Here is a 19,298-nt window from a genome sequence, read left to right on the forward strand (position 1 = left end):
CTGCTGGACCTGCAGAGTTAACCCAGCATATTTTGCTTTTATTTCAGATTTCCAGTATCTGCAGTATTTTACTTTTATAGGCTGAAAACCCTGACTGACTGTTTTAGCCCTAGAGCACACTCTCCAACTGTTGTGTCCCATCCAACTGAGCCCAGTTAACTGTGCATTGGCAAAGGATCAAGTTTAGGACAGTGCTGGTCTGTATAGCCTTGCTTTCCTAACAGGAACACTGCAGGAACAGTTATAGATACTTACTTCACAATAAAGCTTACACAAAGAAATCAACACCGGCAGTTCTTTAGACACTTTGATTTTATTCTGATACTGTACTGCTTGTACCTGAATCATTTTTGCTAAGGTCAAACACAAATTGTGACTGATTTCATTAACTGATTGTGCATTGAGTTATGGCGTTGCAATAAAATAAATCAGTTAACCAGCCCGCACTATCAGGAGAGGGTGGGGGAAGAAACTGATTCAGTGAACTGGTATTGCATACATTGTACAATTAACCACACAGGCATCCTCCTCCATGCATCCTCCTCAAACCTTTTCCACTGCACACCTTGAAATGCAAGTCAAGCTTCCAGCATAGCACAGTACTGAATTTAAAATAAGGCCTCTGGGCTCTGAGCTTACATCTTTAGTGGTGTTAAACTGGTGATGAATCTGAAACTGTCACGTAGTCTCTGTGTAATGTGTGCCCTGACCACAAGGAGCAGAATGCAGCAACTTGAAACAGGATTTGAAGATCCCTGCGAGACCTCCTCTCACACCGACAGGTCTGCAACAGGCACCATTTATGTCCCATGTAGGTGCAGATCCTACTGACTTTGGGACTGGAGTCGCAGTTCAGTGCTTGACACATCTGCAAGGGTATGTGCAGCTAGTAGAAGAGCGTACCGACTACAAGTGGCATGCAAGCTACAAACACTGTATTATAAAGGATGTGATTTGAATGTTACACTGTCATCTTCATCCTGGATTGTCCAGGGTTTATATAATCAAACGGAAGTAATGTTGCACGCCAGTTTATTCTGCTGGTTAGTTAGAGACTGGTAATTTGCTGTATTTGTTTGGTGGGGGGAGGGGTGGGATGAGAAAGAGCCAGTTCGCACAGTGTCTCAGAGCTGCCCATACAAGCAGAACGATGTCTCTTAAATTATACATGGAATCTTTCAACAGATCCATTCCACTGGATGGAAAAACTAACCAGCCGGTGAATCAGAGATGTAAGGCAACACCAAGACTGGTAGCACAGGGAAAGGACAGAAGGTTCAATTAAAGAGCAGTAATAACTGCAGATACAAAACTCTGGATTTTAATCTTGATATTATTCAGAACATGAAGGAAATTGATCTGTTTTCGCTATTTAAAATACTGTGTAGTTTCCACTTAATTAAAAAAATATATAGCCTCTGTTTTCTTTCCCTTCCTTTGTTGAGTTTTGGTCTAGCCAATGGGAGGTGAGCTGTCCCTCCTAGGCAATGTTTAAACAGAAGGCAGGTCTCAGAAGGGTAATTGCCATAAAACTCCACAGATGGATTCTCCGCTCCCCAAGCCACGTGTTTCTTGGCAGTGTGCCGCTAACTGATGGCAGAATACCATCTTCCCGCCTATTGTCAATGGGATTTCCCATTGAAGCCATCCCACCCCGCCGGGCAACCCATGGGTGGGGTGCGCTGCCAGCGGGAAAAGAGAATCCCGACAACCCAAGAATTCTGGCCCACATCTCAAACCATATGTAGGCCCGGTTGAAATTGGGCTGGGAAGATGGGGAGAAAGCAGGACGAGAGGTACAAGAAAGGATGTAACAGATATGAGGAGAAGGAGACCAGGGGAAAGATAAATGAAACTCGCCATAGTCCCCAGGACCTTAGGCTGCTCTGCCCTTTTGAAAGAGAACTGACAGGTGGAGAGTTAACCTGAAGGTCACCACACATCAGACAAGGTTGAGAAGGCATCACCTTCATGGATAACATCAGCCAGTATGGGAATTGAACCAGCACTGTTGGTGTTGGGCCGCAATCACTAACCAGACATCCAGCCAACTGAGCTAGCCAACTCCCAAGGGAGAGATAATGGGGGTGGGAGAGAGAGAGAGAGAGACACGTGGGGGAAGGAGAGACACTTGGAGATGTGAAGTAGTGAGAGACATGGGGAAGGAAATGAGATGGACGTTGGGAGAAGAAAGAGAGTGCTGGGGAAGTGGAGAATGACAAAGGATGGAGAGAGAGAGATGGGGGGGAGGGGGGAGAGAGGCAGGGGGTGTGGAAAGGAGGGGCAGATAAGGCAATGAGGGGCAAGAGGAGTGGCAAAAGGTGGCAATGTGGGGGGAGAGAGGGAAGAGTTTTGTATTTGGGGCCACATTCACTAGTCTAGTACAGTGACTGATTTATTTACTTATTTTTAGTTCTATGAGGAACTTGAGATTTCCAAATAGCAATCTGTAATCAAAACAGAAGTTGAAAAGGAACACAGCTCCTGCATAGTCAGTGGTGATCGAAAGATCTTGCAGCAGAAGTGGAGCTATAGTGAAATGATACAGCACTGTCTATATACGATCAGAACTGTAGTGGAATGACAAAGTACTGTTTGATTTTACACATCTGGGCAGTGGCTCATTTTAGAAACTCCTCTTAATGGCAATGCAGGAAAAAATGGGAACTTGTGAGAAACTGCAGAAATCAATCCAAGTCCATAATGCAGTGTGTTGGAATGTCAGAGAGCAGCACTGAAATGGCCATGGAATGTCTCCTTCAAACTTTACAAAAGCTCTTCATACTTTTCAGGTGCACAAAAAATTGATATCCAGCATATGCCACATTGGTATTGCTGATACCTGTACTGGAAACAGGGGGTACCAAGTATCGTAGATCCCCCTTTCCCTGTCCTGTGATCTTTGTGTATTGATGTTTACTCTGTGCCACCTGCAGGAACGCAGTAATAACCCTGTGCTACACAAGGACAATCCTGGACCAGTCACTGCCTTGAACACCGCTGGAATTTTTCACTTTGGTTGCTACGTGGCTCGCTTTGTACTTTTAAAAAGCTGGAAATGCACAGTGGTTCTATCAACAACTCACAGACAGGAGGAAACACCTGCCCTCTCTCTCTCCCATTGACTGATAGGCCTGGGCCTACGCAGAATTTTCAACAGCAAGTTTTACTTTTCAGCATTAATTGATTCCCAGGGTCTTTAAACCAGCATCAACGGGAGTGGGAACACAGACTGGATGCTGGAGTTCACAAGCCTTGATGTGCACTGACTGTCAAAACTCAGCAGATTCGGACTTGCACTAGGAGGCGTCTCGGGCCAGACAAGGGGACAGCACAGCTACTGAGCAGGTGCCACTTGCAACCACCGGCAGCTGACTGATGCAAATGTAACAGTGGTATGAGGAAGGGGGAGGTATGGAGGAGGGTGCGAGAAGCTGAATGTTGCTTCTGTTCTCAAGGGGAAATAGCTTCCGCCTCTGCAAATTAAAACACAAGGACTTCAGAATGTTTACCTCTCAGCACTGGAAACTAGTAAAAATTCACACGCATACAATCTCTCCATAAAATTACTATTCATCACGTGGCTGGATTTTAACCAGTCTCTGTCAGGTTAGTAAAAGATAGCAGTTTCTGTTTGATTTTTCTTACTTTTTTGTACATATTTACAAGTTCATCTATAAAAAAATAGCACATTCAAAAAGAAACAGACAAGGATTCTGTGCTCTCCTGGTAAACATTATGTACACATCATTCAGAGGGAAAAGGCTTCTCCATGATTTCACTTATTAGGATTTTTAAACAAACTCTAAACCTTTAAACATGAAAGTCTTGCAACTCGCCCTCCCCATCCCACCCACCCACTCACTGCAGTCGTTCCTCCCCCACCCACACCAAAACTGTTCGTGGTTACCGGCCCCCAACAGAAGGGGGCTGAACCAGGCCTCTGCTGGCCTTCTTGCTGGGGGACGGAGAAGGCGTGCTGGTGTCCGTTGGAGTCTGTGGTGTTCCTGGGACACTATTTGACAGGCTGTGAGGGGAACTCAAGGGAGAGGTGCTCATGATTCCGAAGGTGGCGGTGCTGGTTGGCCGGGAGAGGGGTGACTGCCCAGGGCCACTTCCTGCCATACCTTGAGATTGAAGAGAAAATATGGGAACAATCAACACACACAATCTAAAATATCAACACAATTAAATTACAGATCTTCATCATTTTTCTGAATATTCCTTCACCATAATAAGGAAAAAAAAGCACTGGCAATTTAGCACAAGCATCTTATAGGTTGCTAGCAAATATGTCTAAAACAGACACAATACAGATTAGATAAAGTTCCCTCTACATGCCCCTTAAAGCACTGCAAGAGCAGTTATTGCATGGGTTAGAGTAAAGTTCCCTCTACACTGTTCCATAAAACACTCTGACTGATTAATAACACACTACCTTGTTCAACCTTGTCTTCAGTAACAGAAGAAAAAGGCAAATTAATTTAATAAATAGCGCTTTTAATCTATAATGCTAGCTTGCCTGACAGGCACTTTTTATATTGAGAATAATGATTCATTAATCAGCTTGTTTTACTTCAAGTAGTAAATAAGCTAAACCAGGAGGAGGGATGGAATTGATTATGCCCCCTCCCCCTGGCTTTTTATTTCTCCAGTGGCTTTTTTGTCAACATGGTGAGTAAGCTGCATTCAAAAATATCTAATTATAATCATTAATAATGTTCTGTTTGCTGGATTAATCCACCACAGATGAGCAGGTTCAAGCTCAACCTTTTTCTTTTCTTTTTAAATTTAGAGTACCCAATTAATTTTTTCAAATTAAGGGGCAATTTAACATGGCCAATCCACTACCCTGCACATCTTTGGGTTGTGCGAAACCCACGCAAACACGGAAGAATGTGCAAACCCCACACGGACAGTGACCCAGAGCCGGGGTCAACCCTGGGACCTCAGCGCCCTGAGGCAGCAGTGATAACCACTGCACCACCCTCAACCTTTTTCAAGCTCCCAGCCCCCAGAAAGTTGCTAGGAAAACTGGTCTGGTTATACATGTTCAGAAAGACTCATCACTCATAGTGTGATCATGTCCAAGTTCTTAATAAAATACCACCTGAACAAAAAGAAGAATTCAAATGGGCTTTAATAAGAAACCAAGTACCAGCCAGGGGGAGACAGGAGAGAAAATCTGTGTTGGGTGAGGATGAATCAACCAGCCACAAAAACAATCAGAAAATGGGAAAGAATTCTGCGCAGGGAGAGGTTGAATCAACCAAGAATAGAAGAGAGCTGAGAATGAAATATACAGGATGAGAACTCATAGGAGAGAAGACAGGACAGATGGAATAGTTTCATGTTGAATTTTTTTTTCCTGTAGCACAGAACCACAAAGGTCCCGATGTTGCCCAGTCACTGATCTGGGGTCATGCCCACTGTCCCTCGATATAATTTTTCCCTCAGGATTCTGTTTTTATTTCTGGCCCAGAAAGGCCCAGGCAGATTGAAGCGACAGCAATAGGGTTCTCACTGAAGGCTGTACTTAGAGAGAAAGCAAGTGGCACCTTTTATTAATGGCCGTGTCAAGAGAGCAGTGAATGCTGGACTCTTATTATACGAATTTAGGTTCATTCACTTGCTCAAAGTAAATAAATCTACTCACTGGTTTTGAACCCAAGTCTTGGCCTGGTAAGAGTGTTTATTCAGTCCAGTTTTTGAAGAGAGAGAATCACATGAATTCTGTTAAATGGTGCAGAGTGAGGGCACTTGATATTTGGCAGTAAAGGTTCAAAGGGGTCTCAATGTCAGAGTATGGGAGCAGTCAGTCACATTTGAAAAGTGAAATAAATGCGTTAAAAGCAGTTCAGACTCATTCCTGGGATGAGGGGATTATCTTATGAAGAAAGGTTGAGCCTATACCAATTGGAGTTTAGCAAATTGAGAGGTGAAACAAATACAATCCTGATGTGATTTGATGGGGTAGATCCTGGGAGGATGCTTCCATGTGTGGGAGAAGTCCAGAACTAGGGGACACAGTTTCAGAATAAGAATCTCCCTTTTGAGACGGAGATGAGGAGGGTTGTTAGTATGTGGAATTCTCTTCCCTAGAAAACAGTGGAGGTTCACAGAATCGTAGAATTTACAGTGCAGAAGGAGGCCATTCGGCCCATCGAGTCTGAACCGGCTCTTGGAAAGAGCACCCTACCCAAGTCCACACCTCCACCCTATCCCCATAACCCAGTACCCCACCCAACACTAAGGGCAATTTTGGACACTAAGGGCAATTTATCATGGCCAATCCATCTAACCTGCACATCTTTGGACTATGGGAGGAAACCGGAGCACCCGGAGGAAACCCACGCACACACGGGGAGAACGTGCAGACTCCGCACAGACAGTGACCCAACTCAGAATCGAACCTGGGACCCTGGAGCTGTGAAGCAATTGTGCTAACCACTATGCTACCATGCTGCCCTTGAATTTATTTCAGGCAGATTTTCGATTAACAAAGGAGTGAAGGGTTACTTGTTACTCCCAGCAGATGGGAAAATGGAGTTGAGACCACAGGCAGTTCAGCCATGATCTTACTAAATGGCAAGTAGGCTTGAAGGGCCTACTCCTGTTCCCAAGTTGCACAAACCCAGTATTAGTGACAGCAATGGAATAGTTTAGAGTAAGCTCAGTACAAACGCACCAAGGTTGGCACTGTATTTAGAAGCATTTGACATAGAAAATGCTACTACTGCTAGAAGGCTGACACCGTAGAGCACTTCCACCAGGTGCTTAGTCTGTTCCTTACCTTTGGACACATTATACCCGTATGCAGCATATGCAGCAGCAGAAGCTGCTGCTGCCCCTGCCCTGGCCCCCGCCATCGCTGCAGCACTGCCAGCAGTGGACTTGCGCCCTCGGTTTTTCCCCGAACCTTTTGACGTACTTCCAGATCCTTTAGGACGGCCCCTGCCCCTCCCTGAAGGGCCCATGTTAATACCAGACTTGTCTTGCGAAACACCTGCAAAGTAAGGAGATTCATGCATCATCACCCAGGATATCAAAGGCACTGTGCTTATTCTACCGCAGTCTCGCTCTGCCCACATTAAGAGGATGTGTGCCAGCTAGGGTCCAAAGCCTGTCACAAGGTATGTGAAGCCACAGGCACCAACAGCAGCCCAATCAATCTCTGGGGAGGAGGCGAAGAAGGAATTGGCCTTCGTCTCTGTTTTATAAACAGTATCAGGCCCCCTCTTCACCATACTGAAACAGCCTGTTTTTTTAACTTTAGTCTTTGCCCCACTACATACTCACTCGTTGTTCTGGCTGATGATTTAGAATCATAGAAGAATCATAGAATCCCTGCAGTGCAGGAGGCCGCCATTCGGACTATTGAATCTCCACCGACCCTTCAAAAGTGCACTCTACCTGTTCACCCTCCTGTCCACCCCGTCCTGTCCCGTAACCCCAAAACCTAACCTGAACACCCTTGGACACCAAGGGCAAGTTATCATGGTCAATCTACCTAACCAGCACATCTTTGGAGATGTTCACAACCAGAACACCGGGGGGGGGGGGGGGGGGGGGGGGAAAGAACCCACGCAGGCACGTGGAGAATGTATAAATTCACATAGATAATGATCCAGGGTCGGAATTGAACCCGGGTCCCTGATACGGTGAGGTAGCAGTGTTAACCACTGTACCATTGAGTTGCCTTTTCCCAACTAGGGAAGGTTTGTTGAGTCAAGAGGGTAGAAGGATGCGACTGGGTCGCACAGACTGATTAATGTCTCAGCCTAGAATGGTCCCCAGGGATGCACCTCATTACCCTGTTTCTCCGATGGTTTCTCAGAGTTTAGTGCACTGATTTGGAGCTTTTCCACTCCAATCAGTAGCAAAGGGATAACCACTGAGGTGACAAAGAGAGAATAGAGCAGCAGATAAAATAAGGCATGGAGCATGCACGTATATGTGCACGTGCAAACACATACAGATGTGTGTGTGTACACACATGCAAATAGGCAGACATACAGAGATACAGAAATACATACGCGCAAATATACAGACACTAGATGTTCTTTAGGGAAGGAAAACTGCTGTCTTGACCTGGTATATTTGAGTCCAGATCCAAGGAAATGTGTTTGACGCTCAACTTCCCTCAAATGACCTAGCAAGCCACCAAATTTTATCTAATGGCCAAGAAAAGGTCTCAGAACAATGAAATCACACCATATCAACGGAGGCACCAGCATTGCCACTGGGTCACAGCCTAGAACTCCCCACACAGCACTCTGGGTTTACCTGCATTACAGCAGTTCAAAAGGTGGCTCAACACCACCTTCTCAAGGGCAATAAATGCTGGCCTTGCCAGCAATGTCCACATCTCGTGAATTAATTAAAAAAAAAAGACAAATGCAGATATAAACATACAAATACACACAAACAGATATACACCCATGGGAAGATGTATAGAGACCGAAACAAGCAAATGTATAGGCGCACACACACATGTAGATACACATAGAATTACTAGCAGGATATGAAAAAACAATTCACCAAGTGCAGAGGGGAAGATTACAAATTGACACTTTGGACTGATATCACAGCTGAATTGTTCTCCTGCCTCCCACTAATCCCCAGCTGCTAATTCTATTTATAATCACAAGCTTGAGTGGTACAACAAAACAAACAGGAAACTAGACAATTAAACAGTACGGGTGACGATCACTGCCCCGGGTGACTCAAAGTCACGCAACGACATCCGACTTTAATCCAAGGTTACAAAGTAATCAACTATGTTCCCAGCCATACATTTGGTGCACCGATGGATTGCACGACGCACCAGGGGCTTCCTGTATGTCATACCATTCACATGGTCCGAAGTTGAGCCTGCAATGGAGACGGGGGAATTGGTCGCTCTAGACTGTGATGCAGATGTTGGATCGTCAACGATTACAAGGTCACTGCTGCTTTCATCAGGTGCAATAGATCCGGTGTGCTGTTCACTGCTCATGGATATCTGTGAGAACAGAGGGTAAAGGTTATATCAAACGCTTGCGTGCTTTTGGAGAAGTGCACTGCACATCACTAGATCCCAGTAAACTAATACATACACCTGACAATCCATTCCCTGTATTATGGGAGTTCCTGCACATCCTGGGCAGTGATATGGCTAAAACAGACCAGGAGGATATTGTCAATAATCTAGAAGAGTGTGAGCGCGAGAGCATATGAGCGCGAGAGCGTGTGAGCGCGAGAGCATGTGAACGCGAGAGGAGAGGTCGAGCGCGAGAGGAGAGGTCGAGCGCGAGAGGAGAGGTCGAGCGCGAGAGGAGAGGTCGAGCGCGAGAGGAGAGGTCGAGCGCGAGAGGAGAGGTCGAGCGCGAGAGGAGAGGTCGAGCGCAAGAGAAGAGGTCGAGCGCAAGAGAAGAGGTCGAGCGCGAGAGAAGAGGTCGAGCGCGAGAGGAGAGGTCGAGCGCCAGAGCAGAGGTCAAGCGCCAGAGCAGAGGTCGAGCGCCAGAGCAGAGGTCGAGCGCCAGAGCAGAGGTCGAGCGCCAGAGCAGAGGTCGAGCGCCAGAGCAGAGGTCGAGCGCCAGAGCAGAGGTCGAGCGCGACAGGAGGTGTCGAGCGCGACAGGAGGTGTCGAGCGCGAGAGGAGGTGTCGAGCGCGAGAGGAGGTGTCGAGCGCGAGAGGAGGTGTCGAGCGCGAGATGAGGTGTCGAGCGCGAGATGAGGTGTCGAGCGCGAGAGGTGGTGTCGAGCGCGAGAGGAGGTGTCGAGCGCGAGAGGAGGTGTCGAGCGCGAGAGGAGGTGTCGAGCGCGAGAGGAGGTGTCGAGCGCGAGAGGAGGTTTCGAGCGCGAGAGGAGGTGTCGAGCGCGAGAGGAGGTGTCGAGCGCGAGAGGAGAGGTCGAGCGCGAGAGGAGAGGTCGAGCGCGAGAGGAGAGATCGAGCACGAGAGGAGAGATCGAGCACGAGAGGAGAGGTCGAGCGCGAGAGAGGTCGAGCGCGAGAGGAGAGGTAGAGCGCGAGAGGAGAGGTAGAGCGCGAGAGGAGAGGTCGAGCGCGAGAGGAGAGGTCGAGCGCGAGAGGAGAGGTAGAGCGCGAGAGGAGAGGAGAGGTCGAGCGCGAGAGGAGAGGTCGAGCGCGAGAGAGGTCGAGCGCGAGAGGAGAGGTAGAGCGCGAGAGGAGAGGAGAGGTCGAGCGTGAGAGGAGAGGTCGAGCGCGAGAGAGGTCGAGCGCGAGAGGAGAGGTCGAGCGCGAGAGGAGAGGTCGAGCGTGAGAGAGAGAGAACTGGTGATGCTGACTAACTTTATAAATTTCACACTGATGGTTCTACAGAGCCTCTTGATATGGATGGATCAAAAAAGTCACACACACAGCCATATCTAATTATTACATGAAGACGGTCTAATTCCCCAACCTTCAATCATAAAAGCTCAGTCCAAAACACCTTTTTGATAAAGATCATCAAGACTAATTCCAAAACAAGAAAGAATGAGCCACATGAACTTTTGGTGAAAGTCCCATTTCTAAGCCATTAGCAATAAATGCTGATTGTACAGTGTGCTAACAGCACACACATTTTATTGGGCTCGCCATTGAAACGTCTGTGCTAACAGCTTTATTTTGTCCCAAACAAAATGACAAATTAATTAGAATCGGGTTGCATACACAAGAGCCTCAGAAGTGCAAAATTCCCCTTCCCTCTTTAATTTTTGTCTTCCATTTTGTTTCTCTCATTCACCTGTCTCTTCCTACTCCTTTAAAAAGATTCCAATCTGCTTGTTTTCCAGAATACTCCTCCAAATAATCCCAGACACATTCCCTTGTTGATATCCCATTTATTTAACTGATCCTGGACCGTGTGCCCCTCAAGTACTCCTTTAACATACTAAGCTTTTTGGAGAGATAGGTTTTACCCAGATATCCCCTTTCAGCTTAGCTGCAAGTTTCCCTCACTCCATCTCTCAGCCCAGAAACTGGGGGCATGCAACAAAGGACTAGTGATAGGTCTTCCCCATTTGGTGTCAGTTGGTGGTGATAGGTGATCTCCCATTAATATATATGGATTGACTCTCCATCCCTATACAGTAATGAGTGCTGTTTCCTCCCCTCTGTCTACTCCAGGAACTGTTTGAGATATAGCGCACTAGTCAATATCTCCATCTGTCTTTTTTCCGACTACTCTAAAAGCAGGCCCAAACCCCAAAGAGCACCCTGTCTGATTATTTTCCCTGCATATGGTCCCATTACCTCCGCAAACAAATCCAAATAATATGAGCAAGAACCATCCAGCTGTGGCTGGATTTCAATCTCAAGTCCCTCTGCAATTTTATGTCCAGCTCCTGCATCAGAGGCTGTGTTGCGCTGTATTACCTCACTGTAAGGGCTGGGCATTGCTGAGTCCACGCTGATGAAAGACTCCTCCCCATCCGCTGACAGGTTTCCTGAGGACATATTGGAGTTATCAGCAGATGCTAATGAAGGTGTCAACATCGTCCACCCCTCTTTCCTCCTCTTCACAACATTCTCACCATCCTCCTTCTTCTTCTGTCCAAAACAAACAAAAGTCAACAAAAAGCATGGTCTTTCAACTCGTACGTAACTTCGTAACACCAGTAATTATAGAAACATGATTCTTGTGAGCTGGTTAGACATTCATAGACCTATGAGGCAACTAAATGCTAATCCATTGAGGGCTGCAGTAGGAAACTGAAGTCAGGTGACCAATTCTGGTTTGGTGCTGGATACAGCTGCAAGTATGATCCTGTAATCTCAATGTGCTCTCCAAGTCTTCTTAAAATCTGGAGCTCCTTGGCAGCTGAATGGTGGCCAACAACTAGTTGGTGCCCTGTGGCCTTGCACACTGGAAGTCTGCAGATAAAGCAGTGTTAGAAAGCAAGGTAAGATGCCCAGATCACCAGGGGCTGGTTTAGCTCACTGGGCTAAATCACTGGCTTTTAAAGCAGACCAAGCAGGCCAGCAGCACGGTTCGATTCCCGTACTAGCCTCCCCGGACAGGCGCCGGAAGATGGCGACTAGGGGCTTTCCACAGTAACTTCATTGAAGCCTACTCGTGACAATAAAGCGATTTTCATTTTCATTTCAGATGCATTTCAGTCACCATTTAGAAGTCATGCACCTTGCCCTCATATCCATATTTGTCATGGGTACTACACGTGGAAACATATCTTGCTGCAATTACCTTTCCAACAGTAGTGGTGATATTGCAGCGCCTGCACTGGCAGCAGAATGCAATTAAAGCAAGGCAAGGGAACATGGACAGTCTCCATTATTAAACGTAGATTTGAGAAGAATTTATACTGGAGAAGTCAGCAGCAAGTACATGCAGATGCTGCCAATGACTTCCCCCCAACACAACCTCTCTTAAATGCTCAAGCTGCCCCAAACTGGGGGGGAAAGGTGCTTTCCTCTGTATCCACCCCTATGCTGTTCCTGTCCTGGGAGTGCTGGATGAAACAGGGTAGAGATAGCTTTACTTTATATCTAACCTAGGTTTTGCATGCCCTGGTTGTGACTAATGCAACAGTGTGGAGAGAGCTTTACACTTAAGCTAACCCATGCAGTGTGTGTCCTGGGAGTGTTTGATGCGACAGTGTAGAGAGGGAGCTTTATACTGTATCTAATGAATGCTATATGTGTCCTGAGTATGGTAGGACACTGTAGAGGGAGCTTTAGTTTGTATTAAGTTTTGGTGTACCTACATTGAAAGTACCTGATGCTGACAATGGATGCCTCAAATCCTGTAGTACTGACATTCCTCACCTTTATAAGTACAAAAAGATGATTCTTAAACCACAATTTAAGGTCTAAATTACTGGCAACACTATTCAACCCTGCCTTAAAACAGAACTCTTACAGGGCAGCTGAAAAGCAATTGGCTACGGTTTGCAGAAACAGCTTTTCCTCTCTTAGATGAGTGCATGAGAGAATGTGAAAATGCACATGTATAAAAGCAGCCAAGAGTGTGCGAAAGTGAACATGTACCTATGAACGTGCATGCACACATGCCACTAAGAATGTGCAAGAATGAGCACATGACCGTGTGTATGTGCACCATGTTTTGTCCTTTAATAGTAAACTCATGAAGAATGTAGTTGTACTGAGCGCCGGCATGGATCTTACACTCAGTTTTATTAATGTTGGTTATCTGATCAGTAGCAGTGATGAATAAATCAACAGCAGGGGATTACAGACATCATTAACTGCACTCACAGCTACATACGCTACAGACTGTGCTCAGCACTGACACCTGCTGTCTCAGAAAGGGATGCGTGTTACATAGGTTGTGGTTGTGACGTGTTTTGCGTTTAATGTTGGGGGGTGGCGGTTGGATCTGTGCATCTTACGATCAGGGTACAGGGTGCACTGCCCCTGGTCTAGTGGTGAGGAGCCGCAGTCTGTCAGATAACAGCTGGGAACTCCCTTGAAATATTAGTCAATGCAGTACGACGATTTGCAGACCTGCAGAATCTTGAAAGGTTGACCAAACTAAACAGTACCTCCAGGTTCGGGTGAATTCTGCTGTTGTCTGCTGCCTTATGGTAGTAGCAGTTGAGGCAACAACCACTGGAATGTTTAGGGATGAGTAGGTAAGCATTTAAAGCAAAGTTAGATATAGGACTATGGGGAGAGAGTGGGCAGTGAGATTAGTTTCAGATTAATCAAACAGTTAACAGGGACACCGGGGGCTGAATGGCTTGCTTTTGTGTCATAAATATCTGTGCTCCAGGCCAGATTCTTTCCACAGGAACAGTGAAGGCCAACATTGCAGCCAGTTCTCACACCTACTCCCACTCAGCTATAAGACCCTTTCTGCACATGCAGGAGTGCTCTGTTATATAAGAACTGCAGTGTGCATAGGGCATGGAGAGATGGAGGATTCAACCATGATGGGGAAGATTCCTCAATTTGATTATTTTTTTTGTAAAGCTCTAGAAATACAATTTTACTAGAGGGAGAAAGTGAAGGAAAATCTTCCTGGCTTAGTTTAAATAAACAAGACACTCTTGATATAGTCCCTGATCTTGCCTCAGGAAGCTGCAAAGTGATTCAAACCAATGGATTACATTTTGAAGTGCCAAAGGTTTTACTCTAAATTAAAGAATGAATTCCTCATCTCAGTTCTAAGTGGCGTACCCCTTATTCTGAGACTGTGTTCTCTGGTTCTAGACGTCATTGGAGTAGAATAAATGAGGAATTGGTGAATTTTTTGAATATTTTTATTATCTGTTCTCTTTTCCTTTCTCTTCTCTTACCTGCTCCTGAATCAGATTCAAGGATGGTGGAGCAGGTAAGTGAAGAGAAAGGAAAAGAGAACAGATAATAAAAATATTCAAAAAATTCACCAATTCCTCATTTATTCTACTCCAATGACGTCTAGAACCAGAGAACACAGTCTCAGAATAAGGGGTACGCCACTTAGAACTGAGATGAGGAATTCATTCTTTAACTTAATAAAACCTTTGGCATTCTCCATCCCCGAGGGCTGTGAAGGCTCAGTCATTGACCATGTCCAAGGAAGGGAACAACAGATTTCTAGATAGTAAAGTCATCAAAGGAAATGGGATAGTGAGGAAAATGTTTTTAAGGTAGACAATCAGCCATGATCTCAGTAAATGGCAAAGCAGGCTCAAAGGGCTGAATTACCTACTCCTGTCACAATAATCCCTGTATGCCATCAGCTCATTGATAAAGGCCTTTTGTACACAAGCCGATCGTGCTCATGTACAATAGCTCAGCCAGTATTGCATTTAACTGTGTCTCATGTGGGAACAGGGTGCTCCATCTAGTGTTCAAATGGCAAATTGTTGAGGGGATCCCATAAGTGGCAACAGCTGGGATTTCCTGTTCTCCGCTGCCATGATTAGAAATACTGATCAGGCGAAGAACGGAGCGTCGACTGGAAAACGCCATCGGCGCTGCGTGACCCACTGGTCCTAGAAAGCAGTCAACGCTTGAAAAGGGCAGCAAAAAGCAGATAAGTGGTTTCATTTCCTCTTTTGTAACTGCAGAAAGCACTTAGCCTTGTTGATGTGGTCAGGAGCTGTCAATCGTAACAAGTAAGTTTCTAAATATTGTGGTTCGGATCACTGGAGGGTACTTGAAGTATTTAAGGGTGAAGGGAAAGATAAATAATCAAACCTCCCAGTAGCCTTGTCTAAAACATTAAGTTGTCCATCACAGGCTGGTGAAAGGTACTGCCCTATGAAATTAAATGGTTGCTTGGCATTTCAAAGGATCTCAGGATATTTGAAGCCTTGTCAAGTGTTGAGGGCTTTCTAGAAAGGTTCTTACACTTCATAAAGTTGCAGTTTCAAAGGCATAGGCTGAAGGAGCAGATGTTAGGAAAGGAGAAGTGTTTCTGCTTTGATTCTTCACTGGTCAGGGTGAGGAAGGTCTGACCAGGATGATGCTGATGAACAAAGGGCCACCTGAGATCACCATGTCAAGGGTTGGAAGGGGCAATCCAGGCACAGGACCCCTATCCGGGGGCAAGGTCCCAGGGTCAAGCCCTTATACGCAACCCCAAGGACTCCTGGAGAACCCCCCTCTGCAGCCTGGCAGTAGCAGAGGGGCACGTTGCAATGGAATGATCCCCTTGACCCCACCCCTATGTTCATCACACCATGCTAGGGTGTCAGTGCCATAGTGTCAGGTGGCAGTGCACTGTTTGCAACGCTGGGGGTGGGGACTGAAGAGCAGTGCTGAAGTGGGGGGTGGGGAGGGCTGGTCACCCTCATGCACGCGTGGTGAGGGGGGTTCATGTTATTCCTGTCTTGGTGGTGTGGACAGGGGCGGAAAAAGAGGGTGATGAGGATGAGGATGCTCCCCCTTGATGAGGGGTTGAGATGATCCCATTTTCAGTTGGGGAGGGGGGTGTCGACATTTGCGCTGTGGAGGTTGTGTGGGAAGGAGGCCTGCCACTGGACTTTGTCCATTCAGAAGGGCAGCCTGATCTGGAGAGTGATGGCAATCCATCGCATTTGCCACTCTGTGTATATTTGCATGTCAAAGGACCGAGACAAGCACCTGGGCACGCTCATCACACCAACAGGGACCAGTCACAATTCTTCACTGGCGACAGCACTTAGACTCCGGAACAGAGAACTCCAGTCAATGTGTCAGAAGTATTTTAATATCTCTAACCTTCTGTAGAGAGTCTGAGTGGAAATGCATGTGATGCCCATCTTTGAGACAGCCAAGAGTTTGGTGTCTTTGGGGAGAAGGATTTAGTCTGCTCACTCTTTTCTTTCACATTTCCCTGGGCTGAGGATCACATCAGCTGGGAAGATATCCTCACCTTTTCTGCATATTTTTCCCGTTTCCTTTTACGATCTTTCACTTTGTTTGATTCTTCTTGTATTCGTTTCTCTTCCTGTCGCAGGCGCACTTTTCAGAGAAATAAACAGAAAAAGAATCCGTTAGTCACCCGAGCAAGCCCCAAACTCACTCATAGTGACCTGAGAATTATTGTTGTTCAGTTTTGGGGTCAGTAGGTTTTCCCTCCCCATTGAAGCTATTGAGGTATTTCTCAATGTTCACGTGTGTGTGAGTTAGTGAGGCCTGGCAACTATTCTACAGTGGGGCATCATATGCAAATATAATCAAAACATGTAGACTTATGGCAAAGCCTATTAAATAATGAAAAGGAACATGATCGTTGCCTGTATTCGCCTTACCTAACCCAGGTCACGGAATGTCAACTGTCGCACCCCTGCTAATGTCAGAGCTCCACACCTGGGGCCCATCGCGTAGCCAGGCTCCACACCTGGGGCCCACCGCGCAGTCAGGGCTCCACACCTGGGGCCCACCGCGCAGTCAGGGCTCCACACCTGGGGCCCACCGCGCAGTCAGGGCTCCACACCTGGGGCCCACCGCGCAGTCAGGGCTCCACACCTGGGGCCCACCGCGCAGTCAGGGCTCCACACCTGGGGCCCACCGCGCAGTCAGGGCTCCACACCTGGGGCCCACCGCGCAGTCAGGGCTCCACACCTGGGGCCCACCGCGCAGTCAGGGCTCCACACCTGGGGCCCACCGCGCAGTCAGGGCTCCACACCTGGGGCCCACCGCGCAGTCAGGGCTTCACACCTGGGGCCCACCGCGCAGTCAGGGCTTCACACCTGGGGCCCACCGCGCAGTCAGGGCTTCACACCTGGGGCCCACCGCGCAGTCAGGGCTTCACACCTGGGGCCCACTTTGGGGTTGGGTGGAGGAGGCGCGGGAGGGCCTGTGGGAGGTGGTGGGCGGTGTGGGGGAGGTGTGTACAGTACAGGTGAAGCTCACAGAGGTGAGCTGTTAATATCCTACAGTACAGCCAAACAGGCTGCAAACACTCACTGTCAATGTTCAAAATTGAAAAGGAACAAATTGCATAAAGTGCCCTAGGATGCCTGGTATCCACAGCACCCCACGCCAGCAAACACCAGTACCTCTAGGAAATGGAAAAAACAAACAAGACAGAGAAGACTGAATCAAGAGGTTTGGAGTCAAAGCCAAAGTACTTACATTTCTTCTCCAGTTCCTCATCATCCAACAGCAAACTGACCACTTCCTTTGGTTTGAGTGTGTCAGGTTTGAAGTTTCCTCCAGAAATAACCATTCGCTGAATCTGTTTAACAAAAAAGAACATATAGTCTCGAGTTTTGACGAGCCCAACATGATCCCTGCAGATTCTTAAATAATCCCACTGATCAGAACTGTCCATGAACACAAAACTCTTTGGAGCTCAAGCTTGCAGCTTCACTTGGATCCAGGGCTCAGATTCATTCTGTCTGCACTGGGAGCAAAAGACTCCAGTTTTGAGGTTAAGCCCAATCGTAAAGTGGGCACTAATGGAAAAGGTCATCTGACCAATGCTAACTCACACAGGGTAATGTCCAACAGTCTTCGCATCACACCATCCAACTGGTTCCAATCAATCCATAGTTTGACCCTTTGCTCCCCCTTTGATTGTGATGGCAGTCTGTGGGGAGAACTTGCTGACATCGGTCCTAAATTTTCATTTCACTTGTTTGATTTTATCCTTTCTCCTGGGTTGTCTTGTGGCTTTACTAAACAGACCTGTTCTATATAATTAACTAAGTTAGATATTTCTGGGGCTCCCTTTAAAACAAAAATTTCTCCAACTCTCTATCTTTCCTCCTTTTAGACGGGGAGGCAGTGGCGCAGTGATATTATCACTGGACTAGTAAACCAGAAACCCAGAGTAATGCTCTGGGGACCCAGGTTCAAACTGAGATGGTGAAATTTGAATTCAATAAAATTCAATAAAAATATGGAATCAAAAGTCTAATGACCATGAAACCATTGTCGATTGTCATAAAAACTCATCTGGTTCACTAATGTCCTTTAGGAAAGGAAATCTATCATTGTCTGGCCTATATGTGAATCCAGACCCACAGCAATGTCGTTGACTCTTAACTGCCCCCTCAAGGGAAATTAGGGATAGGCAATAAATGCTGGCATAGCCAGCGCCGGCCACGTCCCATGAACGAATAAAAAAAAATTCTTAAACCCTAATGTTTTGACCAAGCAAGCCTGCCATGAGCCCGAAGATTGCTTTATAACACTCCTGTGAAGTACCTTGGAATGTGTTATCACATTAAGGGCATTATATAAGTACAAGTTACTGTTGTAGAACTTGGTGAAGATTGCAAAGTATTGAGACTTAATTTGTGGGGGAGGTCCTTCCCTACAAGAGTATCTTTAGTTACTGGGCCTGTATGAAATGCTTTCCAGAGTCCCTGGGGAGCACTGGATTACGAGGTTAGAGGGCTGGTGTGGGAAACTGGAGCAGAGTAGGTGTATAACAGACAGTGGATGCCAGTAAAATAAATAGAACCCAAATGGTCAAGAATTATATACTAAAAAATTACAATGCATTTGTCTGTATCCTACAACTGAATTTTATCTTGAAGACAGAATTTAAAAATCTAATGAATTCAGGAAGCAAGTGCAGTGAATCATGTGGGAAGGGAAGGGAGGAAAGGAAAGGAAAGCAAGAATAGTGAGATTCCAGATAATGCTCTCTTCTTTGCATCATTTACAAGCTGAAAGAGAACAGATAACATTGAGACAATGGGGACTTGAGTCATTACTGAAATGGTGTACCATGTGAAACTGCTACCCTCCCACAGTCACACCTCTATGTAAATCTTTCACAAGCTACCCACAGGAGCATTACAATTCTACCTCTGCAGAGAATGGAGACATCTTAATCATTCAGTCGCAGATTACTGGCTTGGTTTCCTATTGCCAGGATTCACTGCACATGCAGTAGTATCACTTT

At 46.5% G+C, this 19,298-nt stretch overlaps 1 protein-coding gene across 6 annotated transcripts in view; it reads right to left on the bottom strand.

The window, feature by feature from the left end:
* Window positions 1–294: 294 nt before the first annotated feature.
* The window catches only part of ino80 (INO80 complex ATPase subunit), a 314,154-nt gene continuing 295,150 nt past the window's right edge, over window positions 295–19,298 (bottom strand). For 5 of the 6 annotated variants that reach the window (XM_038782859.1, XM_038782829.1, XM_038782819.1 and 2 more), the window contains 6 exons: window positions 17,516–17,618; window positions 16,311–16,399; window positions 11,363–11,536; window positions 8,851–9,004; window positions 6,794–7,006; window positions 295–4,127 (listed from right to left, as the gene is read on the bottom strand). In XM_038782859.1, the coding sequence (XP_038638787.1) occupies window positions 3,907–4,127; window positions 6,794–7,006; window positions 8,851–9,004; window positions 11,363–11,536; window positions 16,311–16,399; window positions 17,516–17,618 (954 nt within the window). In that variant the 3' untranslated portion in view covers window positions 295–3,906. The remainder of the gene's footprint in view (window positions 4,128–6,793; window positions 7,007–8,850; window positions 9,005–11,362; window positions 11,537–16,310; window positions 16,400–17,515; window positions 17,619–19,298) is intronic. The other variant, XM_038782838.1, reaches the window with a different exon arrangement.

This window comes from Scyliorhinus canicula, chromosome 2, assembly GCF_902713615.1.
Source record: "Scyliorhinus canicula chromosome 2, sScyCan1.1, whole genome shotgun sequence".
Taxonomy (NCBI): domain Eukaryota; kingdom Metazoa; phylum Chordata; class Chondrichthyes; order Carcharhiniformes; family Scyliorhinidae; genus Scyliorhinus; species Scyliorhinus canicula.